General features: G+C 38.8%; 1 protein-coding gene across 1 annotated transcript in view; it reads left to right on the plus strand.

Moving 5' to 3' along the window:
• The first annotated feature begins 6,843 nt into the window (after window positions 1–6,843).
• The window catches only part of SPATA31H1 (SPATA31 subfamily H member 1), a 37,822-nt gene continuing 31,645 nt past the window's right edge, over window positions 6,844–13,020 (plus strand). Inside the window, exon 1 of the mRNA XM_068966680.1 lies at window positions 6,844–6,987. Within this exon, the coding sequence (XP_068822781.1) occupies window positions 6,844–6,987 (144 nt within the window). The remainder of the gene's footprint in view (window positions 6,988–13,020) is intronic.

Here is a 13,020-nt window from a genome sequence, read left to right on the forward strand (position 1 = left end):
CTGTGTTGGTTGTATATTTTAAATATAGCAGTGTCTACTTGTCAATCCCAAACTCCCACTCCATCCCTCCTGTTCTCCCTCCCCCAGAAACCACAAGTCTGTTCTCAATATCTGTAAGTCTGTTTCTGTTTCATAGAAAGTCCATTTGTATCATATTTTATTAATAGTTGCTACATATAAATGGAGTAACAAGTAACATATTTAGATTTTTGTTTATTTTATATCCAATATTACAACAAAGGGATATAGAAAGGTTGAAAGTAAAAGAGTTGATGAAGATATACCATGCAAATATCAACCAAAATAAAATTGCTATAGCAATATTAATACCAGACCCAATAACTTAAGGCAAAAAGCATTACTAGGAAAAGAGGGTCTTCATAGTGATAAAATAATTCACCATGAATAAGTTATGATTTTAAATAACAATTAAAAATATTTAAACCAAAAACTGTAGTACTCAAAAAAAGTACAGTACTCAAAAAAAGTACAGTACAACAGAGGATGAGATGGTTGGATGGCATCACTGACTTGATGGATATCAGTTTGAGCAAGCTCCAGAAGTTGGTGACGGACAGGGAAACCTGGTATGCTGCAGTCCATGGGGTCACAGAGGGTCTGACATGACTGAGCGACTGAACTGAACAGTACTCAAAGGAAAAATAGATTCACGATCATGATGAGAAATTGCACACATTTGTCTCAGTTCTTGTTATTCACTCACTAAGTTGTATCTGACCCTTTGTGACCCCATAGACTATAGCCCACCAGGATCCTCTGTCCATGAGATTTCCCAGGCAAGAATACTGGAGTGGGTTGCCATTCCCTTCTCCAGGGGATCCTCCTGACCTAGAGACTAAACCCACATCTCCTGCATTGGCAGGGTGATTTTTACCCCTAAGCCACCAGAGAAGCCCCCTTGTCTCAGAAGGTAGTGGAAAATAGCAGCCAAAAGCTTAAGAATAATATGAATTTGAACATTAAGATTAGCAGAATTGACCAAATGGACATAGAGGGACACTATCCTCACCACCTCCCACCCCACCCCTTGTCCCATATGCAGAAGAGGAAGCTCTAAAGAGACACTATTTTTAACACTTGCAGAGTATATCTTATCTTTAGGCACATATAGAATTTTTAAAATTGACCATAAACTGGGAATAAAGTCTCAAAACATTTCAAAGGATGGAAATTAAAATACATAATCTGACCACAATGCAACTATTAGATAACTAGAAAATTCCCCTTTGTTTAGAAATGTTTAAATGGACTACTAAATAATCCATGGATGAAATAAGAAATCATGATGGAAATTAGAAAATAGAACAGGATGATAAAAATTCTATATATCATAACTTATGACATGAAGCTAAAGTAGTAAGTAGGAGGAAATTTATATCTTCAAATGCACAATTAGAGGAAAGGGGCTAAAAGTGAATGATCAAGTCATTTGTCTTAAGCAAGTTAGAAAAAAAATTCAGCAAAATTAATTCAAGGAACAAAGAAGTCATTATATGTCAATTATATCTTAATAAGGCTGGGGGTGGTTGGGTGACAGAAAGTAGAAGTAAGGAAATAATAATGACAAAAGCACAAAATACTGAAATAGAATACAAACATTCAGAAGAGTTGGTTTGTTAGAGATTACTTGACAAATTTCTAGCAAGATAGATATAGGAAAAGGAACAGGGGGAGAGATAGGAGGTACAAATAACCAATATCAGAAACACAAAGGAGACAGTACTATATTTGAATAGCTGTATGTCAATACATTTGAAAGAGTAAATTAAATAGAAAAATTGCTAGAAAATACAGCTATGGTTTTTCCAGTAGTTGTGTATGGATATGAGATTTGGATTATAAAGAAAACTGAGCACCCAAATAATTGATGCTTTTGAACTGCGATGTTGGAGAAGACTCTTGAGAGCCCCTTGGACTACAAGGAGATCCAACCTGTCAGTCCTAAAGAAAATCAGTCCTTAATATTCACTGGAAGGACTGATGCTGAAGCTGAAACTCCAATACTCTGGCCACCTGATTTGAAGAACTGACTCATTGGAAAAGACCCTGATGCTGGGAAAGATTGAAGGCAGGAAGAGAAGGGCATGACAGGGGATGAGATGGTTGGATGGCATCACTGAGACAATGGATGAGTTTGAGTAGGCTCCAGGAATCGGTGATGGACAGGTAAACCTGTCATGCCACAATCCATGGGGTCGCAAAGAGTCGGACACAACTGAGTGACTGAACTGAACTGAACTGAACAGCTCTCCAAAGCTCAGTTAAAAAAAAAAAATCCCCAAACAAATTCTCAGGTATATTATAACCTTCAAATAAATTGAATCTGTAGTCAAAAATCTTCACTCACAGAAAACTCCAGGCTTGTATGGCTTTGCTGACAAGTTGTACAATCACTGAAGTATCAAATAGTTCCATCTCATACAAACTCTTTCAGAGTATAAAGAAAAAGGAAACATTTCCCAACTCATAAGTCTAGCATAACCTTGATATCAAAAGCCCGACAAAGACAGAATAAGAGAAGAAAATCACAGGCTGGTGTCATCCTTGCAAATAGGTCACAAAAATCCTAAACAAATTCAGTTGGAATACAGCAGTACATTTAAAGATAGAATGCTCAATTTACTTATGAAGATGTGTTCACAAGTTAGTAATTATTAGTGATCAGAAAAATTTAAGTTGTAACCACTATGAAATATCATTACCATATATACCTAAATGGCCAAAATTAAACAGCCTGACAGTCACAAAGAGTCAGACAAGACTGAGCAACTGAAATGAGCTGAAACAGCCTGACTGACAATCCCATGGACAGAGAAGCCTGGCGAGCTATAGTCCACGGTATCGCAAGGAGTTGAACATGACTGAGCAGGAGACGAAACAAAAACAGCATGATGATACCACATGTTGTCATGAAAAAGAGAGCAAGAAGAACTGCCATTCACCACGGGTGGGACTATTAATCTGCATAACCACTTAGGGGACTTCCCTGGTGGCTCAGGTTGGCACTGTCTACAAGGTTGAGTTATACCTGCACTATAACCTAGCAACTTCATTCCTAGATCGATACTTTGATCAGAGATCCTCAAAGTACAGTTCTTGGACCAACATCATCAACATCACCTGGAAACTTATTAGAAATGCCAAATTTCTGGGCTCCAGTCCAACTTAATCAGCGATCAGCATCCTGCAATCTGTGGTTTAACAAGCCCTTCAGATGATTCTGATACATGTTAAACCACTGCCAGAGAGAAATAGAAATATATGTTCACTAAGACACATGGACAAGGATGTTTTTAATAGCATTGTTGATAATGGCCAAAATGGATAACAAGCCAAATATCCATCAACATCAAAATGGATTAAAAAATTATGGAACATCTATATAATGCTATATATATAATCTATATAATGCAACGCAATAATAATGTGAATGAATCTCAGCTTTACAAAACAGCATGAATGACAAAATGGTGAGTGAATATTTAAGACACAAAAATACATTTTTATAGAAATATATTTATATAGAAAAAAGTTCTTGTTGAAATATACACATGTGTTAAGACCCCAGAACTGTGCCTCCACCCCTAATCTTTTTTTTTTAGAAATGCAGTACCTGTCACATAATGTGTGCTCTTATGACAGGCTTCATTCCTTATAATCTTTATGGTGACTTCAGAGTATTTCATAATACAGATATATCACATTTACTTAATCAGGTCCTTGTTGATGGGCTTTTCAAGAATATTATTTTGGCTGCCTCAATAGACTGAGAATTCTATGAGGTGAGAGACCATTCTGTCTTCTTTTAAAACAGTGCCTACTATTCAACAGCTATTGCATTGTTTTTCCAAATGAATTTTCATACAAGAAAAAAATGCCCTGGCCAGTTTTATTTATCTTTGTTATCTACTAGACCATTCAGTGAAGTGAAGTTGCTCAGTCGTGTCCGACTCTGCAATCCCACGGACTGTAGCCTACCAGGCTCCTCCATCCATGGAATTTTCCAGGCAAGAGTACTGGAGTGGGTTGCCATTTCCTTCTCCAGGGGATCTTCCCGACCCAGGGATCGAACCCCAGGTCTCCCGCATTGCAAGCAGACGCTTTACTCTCTGAGCTATGACCTAAATCAAATCCCTTATGATTATACAGTGGAAGTGAGAAATAGATTTAAGGGACTAGATCTGATAGATAGAGTGCCTGATGAACCATGGATGAAGGTTGTTGACATTGTAGAAGAGACAGGGATCAAGACCATCCCCAAGAAAAAGAAATGCAAAAAAGCAAAACAGCTGTCTGAGGAGGCCTTACAAATAGCTGTGAAAAGAAGAGAAGTGAAAAGCAAAGTAGAAAAGGAAAGATATACCCATTTGAATGCAGAGTTCCAAAGAATAGCAAGGAGAGATAAGAAAGCTTTCCTCAGCGATCAATGCAAAGAAATAGAGGAAAATAACAGAATGGGAAAGACTAGAGATCTCTTCAATAATATTAGAGATACCAAGGGAACATTTCATGCAAAGATGGGCTTGATAAAGGACAGAAATGGTATGGACCTAACAGAAGCAGAAGATATTAAGAAGAGGTGGCAAGAATACACAAAAGAACTGTACAAAAAAGATCTTCATGACTCACATAATCACGATAGTATGATCACTCACCTAGAGCCAGACATCCTGGAATGTGAAGAAAGCATCACCAGGAACAAAGCTAGTGGAGGTGATGGAATTCCAGTGGAGCTATTTCAAATCCTGAAAGATGGTGCTGTGAAAGTGCTGTACTCAATATGCCAGCAAATTGGGAAAACTCAGCAGTGGCCACAGGACTGGAAAAGGTCAGTTTTCATTCCAATCCCAAAGAAAGGCAATGCCAAAGAATGCTCAAACTAACACATAATCGCACTCATCTCACGTGCTAGTAAAGTAATGCTCAAAATTCTCCAAGCCAGGCTTCAGCAATACGTGAACTGTGAACTTTCAGATGTTCTAGGTGGTTTTAGAAAAGGCAGAGGAACCAGAGATCAAATTGCCAACATCCGCTGGATCATGTAAAAAGCAAGAGAGTTCCAGAAAAACATCTATTTCTGCTTTATTGACTATGCCAAAGTCTTTGACTGTGTGGATCACAAGAAACTGTGGAAAATTCTGAAAGAGATCGGAATACCAGACCACCTGACCTGCCTCTTAAGAAACCTGTATGCAGGTCAGGAAGCAACAGTTAGAACTGGACATGGAACAGCAGACTGGTTCCAAATAGGAAAAGGAGTATGTCAAGGCTGTATATTGTCACCCTGCTTATTTAACTTCTATGCAGAGTACATCATGAGAAACGCTGGGCTAGATGAAACATAAGCTGGAATCAAGATTGCCAGGAAAAATATCAATAACCTCAGATTTGCAGATGACACCACCCTTATGGCAGAAAGTGAAGAAGAACTCAAGAGCCTCTTGATGAAAGTGAAAGAGGAGAGTGAAAAAGTTGGCTTAAAGCTCAATATTCAGAAAACATCATGGTATCTGGTCCCATCACTTCATGGCAAATAGATGGGCAAACAGTGGAAACAGTGGCTGACTTTATTTTGGGGGGCTCCAAAATCACTGCAGATGGTGATTGCAGCCAAGATGCTTACTCCTTGGAAGGAAAGTTATGACCAACCTAGACAGCATATTAAAAAGCAGAGACATTACTTTGTCAACAAAGGTCTGTCTAATCAAGGCTATGGTTTTTCCAGTGGTCACATATAGATGTGAGAGTTGGACTATAAAGAAAGCTGAGTGCAGAAGAATTGATGCTTTTGAACTGTGGTGTTGGAGAAGACTGTTGAGAGTCCCTTGCACTGCAAGGAGATCCAACCATTCTGAAGGATATCAGTCCTAGGTGTTCATTGGAAGGACTGATGTTGAAGCTGAAACTCCAATACTTTGGCCACCTCATGCGAAGAGCTGACTCATTGGAAAAGTCCCTGGTGCTGGGAAAGACTGAAGGTGGGAGGAGAAGGGGATGACAGAGCATGAGATGGTTGGATGGCATCACTGACTCAATGGACATGAGTTTGGGTAATCTCTGGGAGTTGGTGATGGACAGGGAGACCTGGCGTGCTTCAGTTCATGGGGTCACAAAGAGTCAGACACAACTGAGCAACTGAACTGAACTCAACTGAATAGCATAGGTTGATTCCTTGTAAATTTTGTTTTCAGTGAATTAGCTCTAGAAAATCCAGTCAGTTCTGGGTGTGATGACAAAATGAAAGTTCTAGACTTGGAAAATGTTACAGAGTTAGAGTAGAGTGATTCTCTAAGGTCATTTAATTTCTCTATGTGCTATCTTTTCTCCATCTCAATGCAATAACAACTAGGAAATGTGTCAAGCTTTGGATTAGGAAATCATATATCACACATTTTCTGAGAGTACCTACTTAAACTATTCTAGCTTTCTTAAATGTACTTGATCTTGTATTCTAATGTCTGGTTTGAAACATATGGCACCATACCTGGACCTCTAGGAAGTGACTGGCTCCAGAGAAGATACTTACAGGGCAGGGCATGCCATTTGGAAGTCTTGCTCTTTCGAAACCTTGCCACTATATTCTCTGGTCTATAACAAATGGTCCAGTCCAATTCTAGAAGAATCATAAAGGAGCTTCCTTGAGCGTTGGCTGTCAGAGCAGGGCACAAAGGCAGCTGCAGAAAAGGGCAGCAGGCGTATGACTCAGAGAAGAGACTCAAGCAGCAAGCACATTGGCTGGACTCTCGGGATGCCCATTGTGACATCATATGGAGTTATAGCCTTGAAGGATAAAACTGGCTGAGACGGGCATGGGGTTGAGTAATGGCTCCGATTTGGGGGCTCACCATCCCACTGCCACCATATGTCAGCCTTCTACTATTATTTGGTTTCCTTGTCTGGGGGCTTTGGATGCTGTTTTCTGGGAAACAGAATAGGGAACAGGGGGCAGCCAAGACATGCTCGGAGGTACGTGGTGCAACAGTCTCTTGAAATTATCTGCTCCTTTACTCTGCTCCTGGAGACATAGAAACTCCTAATCTTGGCCTATGGGAGGAACTGACGGTGGAAAGAGGGGAGTTGAGATAGTGCCTATGGATGTCTTCCTATAAGTCATCCTCAGTTCTTTTCCTTTCAATTCATTTCAACAAACCTTGAGCACCTATTATATATGGCAGCATTCTGGGCATTGAAGAAGAATAAAACACCATCTCCACCTTTTCAAGGTGTAGCGGGGGAGACAGACAAATATACATATATACATATAGCCCAAGGGAAGAGAAAGGGATGAGTTAATAGATGTATAAATATTGCTAAATAGATTGGAGGTAAAGAGTACTGTAAGATCTATAAAATATCTTTAGGGGAGCTTAGGTTTGAGTTGTGTAAAAGTGGATAGGATAGGGGGAGAAGAGTAATGGATGACTTTCTGGACAGAAGGAATTGATTGGGAGAAAGCAAGGGAAGCAGAAGAGTGTTAGGAGTGTTTTGAAGAGAGGTGAAGACATCTACCTGGATGGAGTGTAGAAGTGTAGGGAATGGTTTGGGGAAAACTGAGAGGAAAAGAGGTTAGAAAAAGGAAAGAAGTTAGAAGTCCCCTTGTAGAGGGATTCAAATGCCAGACTGAATAGTTTGCATAAATACTACTCTGTCTGCAACTGAAAGATATTAAAGATTTTAAAGCCAGGTGAAAGTGTGCTTAGATCTGTGTCATCTAAACAGAATTTAAACTTAAAAAAATTTAAACTTTTTTCCTCAAACTTATCATTTGGGAGTCTAATTAAAAAGGAGATTCTGATTCAGTAGTCAGGGGAAGGGATTGAGAGTGCAATTCTAAGGAGCTCCCAGGTGATGCTACTGCTGTTAAACTGAGCACCATACTTTGGGTTTTTTGGTTGTTTGTATTTGTACCTGTTTGGTGTTTTGTTTCATTTTGGTTTTTGGCCACATTACCTGGCAGAAATCTTAGTTCCCTGAGCAGGGATTGAACCCTGGGCCGTGGCACCGAGTCCTAACCACTGGACTGCCAGAGAAGTCCCAAGTACCATACTTTGAATGTGAGGCTTTACATACCTCCAGTGAGTGCTTCCCTTGTGGCTCAGCTGGTAAAGAATCCACCTGCAATGCGGGAGACCTGGGTTGGGAAGATCCCCTGGAGAAGGGAATGGCTACCCACCCCAGCAGAATTGCCTGGGGAATTCTAGGGACAGAGGAGCCTGGTGGGTTACAGTCCATGGGGTCCCAAAGAGTCGGACACGACTGAAGCAACTTAGCACAGCACAGCACAGTGAGTGCCTACGTTAGTTCTCTGGCTTGGTTAAACCAATAGAGGCTACGTTAAAAACGTAGTGAGGAGAGAAAAGGAACTGAAAGAATCAGAGCAGCAAGATGGGAAAGAGGACCTTGATTCACTCCCCCAGTGTTTATCACCTGCCACCAACACCATGTACAAGGCATTCCTCTGGGGACCATGGGTGAAGCAGTTAATGGAAGGAACAAAAATCTCTGCCCTCTGGGCTTGTAAAAGGATAAGGGCCTTGGGTGAAAATTTGGATGTAGGAAGCAAGGCAGAAAGAGTGAAGGGGAAATTCCAATGGTTAGGACTCTGAGCTTCCATTGAAGGGAGCATGAGTTTGAGCCCTGGTTGAAGAACTAAGACCCTGCCACACTATGTGACCAAAAAAAGGACAAAAAGAGAAAGCGAAGAGACTGAGTCTTTTTTCCTGATTGGACCTTAAATACAAACAGTTGACTGTGAACATTATCATCATTTTCCTATGAGGACTCTATTCATCTTTGTATCCTCCATGCCTGGTATACTACCTTTCACATAGTAAGCACTCCACATAGGTTTGTGAAATCAAAGAATGGCTTCTCAGTTTTAACCCTGTATGATTGAAAAGATGGCATTTTAAACAACACAGGAAACATCTGACAAAAGTTACAAGTATGGCAGGAGGCAGAAAACGTATGTATTGTGGAGATATTAATCAAGTTTCTCAAATTAATAGTCTAGACTTGGGCTATCCAGTTTAATATCTGTTGGCTACATATGGCCATTTAAATTTAAATTAACCAAAATTAAATAAAATTTAAAATTTGGTTCCTTAATTGCACCACCTACATTCAAGTGTTCAGATAGATAGGATGATTTCCATCATCATAGAATATTCTGTTGGGTGGCACTAACCTAGACTTTAGATCTTGGGGATAGATAGTGGCTATGTATTTGGCCACAAAGTCCTTTTAATTTTTTTTCTCAGAAACATTTCTCAAATGTGGCAATCCAGATGCAGTGTCAATGTTTTAACTACAATTCCTCTTGAACTGTTTTCAGTCTCTAAGTGGTCTCCTACAAATGTTTTACAGCCTAAGAGCATAGACCTTGGCTCTACAAAACAACACAACAGCACACACACAACCTCCCAAAGCTAATTGTGCCACTCCACTAAAAGTCACTAAAGAAACTAATAGGGACTTCCCTGGCAGTCCAGAGGTTAAGACTGTGCACTTCTACTGTAAGGGGTACACATTTGATCCCTGGTTGGGGAGCTAAGATTCCACATGTCTCCTGGCATGGCCAAAAACCAACAAACAAAAAGAAACTAACAAAAATTTCTCAGCATCCCACTGCCTGCAGCATTTCTTAAACATTTTGATTTTCAAACTTCTTTGCCTAAATTTGTCAATCACCTTAAAAATTTAAAAATTGTTTAATCACTTTTTCATAATATTTAAGCGATTTGGGATAAACAATATTTCATTTTACAACACCGTGTTTTCTTAAATTGCAAAGTTCATTTTAATATCATCTGTAAGAGATAAATGTTCACTTTTTCTCATGTAACAAGAGATGCATGACATTTAATTGACTTTAACTTAACAGATATGAACCCCCCCCCAAACATTTAGGCCTGAAAAATGGCAAATGTATTTCTTTGTCTACATCAAATATAATCCAGCTTAAACTTCCTATCACCTGGGTTGGCACAAAGTCTAGTATCTGTTTTTCTTCCCATATGAGAACCCTGGAGTGGGTGCAATTTGTCCAAAATAGCAGAGGGCAGGTCCTTAGCTATGGAAACAGCTGTTACTTTTCTTCTTTGCCATCTGAAGGCAAAAATTGCAGTTGTGTGCCAAGCTTAGTCACAGAAACCTTTGCCAAGGCCTCCAGTCCACTATATCTGAGCTCTTAAGAGCAGGAGGAATAAACTGCATCAGGCTGAGGGCCTCACTCCCCACCAAACCTGTAGCGTCCCTGTTGCTTCCCAGTTTCAGGGAGTCGGCTCATCTCTTCTAAACTCCAGAAGCACCAAACACTAAACCTCTGGCACAGTTCAGCTTAAAATTCTCCGCAGGCCCAGTCTTATATGAGGGTTATCTCACATATTGAGATATAGCATACATTGGAAGTTCCAACCAATCTTTTCTGCACCCAAAAACTAGCTATCTATTCCAGATTAGTAGAAACAAGACTGTAAGAACACAGTCCTGGCTACCTTTTTTGGTGAGGGGAAACATTAGTTTCTCTCCCAGAAGAATGCAGCAATAAACACAAAGTGGAGTGTAACTTATTCCATGCCGCTCTTCTACATAAAAAAAATTCTCACTATGTATTTATGTAAGAAGAAGCTTTTTTTTTTTTTTCCCCAAAATCCTACTTTTTATTCAGGTACACAGGTTCCCCTTGACTTTTACCACAATAAAAAAATTAAAACAACAACAAAGAAAAGTAGAGTGAGTCTATGAAACCTTTTATAAGCCAAAATGACACAAAGAGAAGCGATAACCTTAGCATATATCTTCCTAATGGATGCACAGAATAAATTGAGATAAAGCACAGATGCTCACAGACACATTTCAAAGCTATGACGGCCTGATGCTGAGATGCTGAGTATAGTTCCCAGGGAAGCTGTGTGGCAGGGCCATTCTTGCTGCTGGAGTGCGTGCTGCTTCTACAATAACTCACTGCAAAACGAACGTTGAATGTTTTTTGCCTTTGTTTCCCCCATAAAAATAAAAATCCTCTGTAGAATTCTTTCAGTTAGCAAAAACATACTAATATAGGTCTTTCTTAAAATGGAAGCAGCATAAAGCAAATTTTCAAGAAGTGGAGGATACTTGTAGTTACATGCAGTAAAATGCACAGATACTAAGTGTACCGCTTGATGAATTTTGATAAATTCATACACTCATTAACTAACACCCCAGTCAAGGTACAGCAAGCATTGCCATAATCCTGGAAAGTTCCCTCATGTTCTTTTCTACTCAAAGGAAACATAATTTCTGATTTCTATCATCATGGATTAGTTTTGCCTATTCTTGAAACTTGTTTAAATACACAGTGTTTTAATATACAATGTATATTCTTTACTATCTGGCTTCTTTTTGCTGAGCATATTTTTGAGGTTCATGTATGTTGTCAACAATAAATTCTGAAGTGCCATTATGTCATGCTTATTAGTTTGGGGACCTAATGTATATTGAAATATATAAAATGGTATTTAACTATCCGCTGGCATAAAAAATAGACCAAACATTTTCATTTCATGATCCAGTGGCTATAATTCTTGCATATTGCATTTCAAAAAGCCAGTTGTTATTTTATACTTAAAAATGTAAATTTATTTGACAAAGTGAGGTTTCAGGATGTTCATTGCACATGACACATTCTTGATATGGAACCCTACTTCCAGGAGGAGACAAATTCCTTGGGCAAGTGGTAATATGTTTAATTTTAGTAGATGATGTTGAACAGTTTTCTAAAGTGATTATACCCATTTACATTCCCACAAGTAGGGTGCGAGTGTTCCAGTTTCTCCACATTCTTGCCAGTACTTGTATCTAAGTTCAGTTACTCTAATGAGTATGTTTGGTATTGCATTGTGGTTTAATGAGCATTTCCCTAATGATTAGTGATATGGAACAACTTCTCAGGTTTATTGGTCTTTTGGAAATCCTCTTGTGAACTGTCTGCTCATTTGCCCATTTGTAAGGATTGGGTTGTCAGCCTTTTAAATACTTATTGAATTTTAGGAATTCTTTAATTATGCATATGAGTCTTTTGTCAGTTATAGGTATTAAAAACAAATCCTCACTCTGTGGCTTACCTTTTCACTCACAATGGTGTGTTAAAAAGAAGTTCTTAATTTTAGTGAAATCTAATTTATCAATTTTGGGTTTACGTTTAATGATTTTTCTGTTTCTTTCCAGTGTGAAAAATCTTTGCCCATCGCTAGGCTATGATGATACTCTTTTATGTTTCTTCTAAAAAGCTTTTTTTTTTTTTTTCCATTCCACATTTAGATCTATGATCCATCTCTAATTACTTTTTCTGTATGATGTGTAAGGTAGGGATAAAAGTTCTTTTTTTTTTCTACACAGATATCCAATTCCACCAGTAGGGCAGGGAATCAGCACAATTTAGTTGCTCAGTCCTGTCTGACTCTTTGCAACCGCATGGACTGCAGCATGCCAGGCTTCTCAGTCCATCACCAGCTCCCGGAGCTCGCTCAAAGCAAGACAGGGATGACTGTGAAATAAATGAAGTACTCAACATGGGGACAACATTTAAGGTCACCATAAAACTTTGTGATTAAGATAATATTTAATGCAATACTGTTAAAAAAGACAAACAATGTGGAAAATCTACAATGAACAAAATATTAGAATTTTAAAATTGACTCTGCACTTACATGATCATACCTCACCACCTCACTCTAAAATCCTGGTCCTTTCTTCCAACACCATTTATTGAAATAACCATCATTTTCTCATTGACTTGCACTGGTGACCCTGTCATAAATTAGGTAATTACATATAAGCGTGGTTCTGTTTCAAGAGTCTCCTCTTTGTCACACTGGTTTATTTTCTATACTTGCATTGACAACTGTTCTTAAATATATAATTGTTTTGTAGATGGTCTTGAAATCTGGTCCAGTAAATATTCCAACTTTGATCTTCTTCAAAATTGCCTTAGCTATTCTAGGTCATTGAACAAAT

Source organism: Capricornis sumatraensis, chromosome 1 (genome assembly GCF_032405125.1).
Source record: "Capricornis sumatraensis isolate serow.1 chromosome 1, serow.2, whole genome shotgun sequence".
NCBI lineage: Eukaryota > Metazoa > Chordata > Mammalia > Artiodactyla > Bovidae > Capricornis > Capricornis sumatraensis.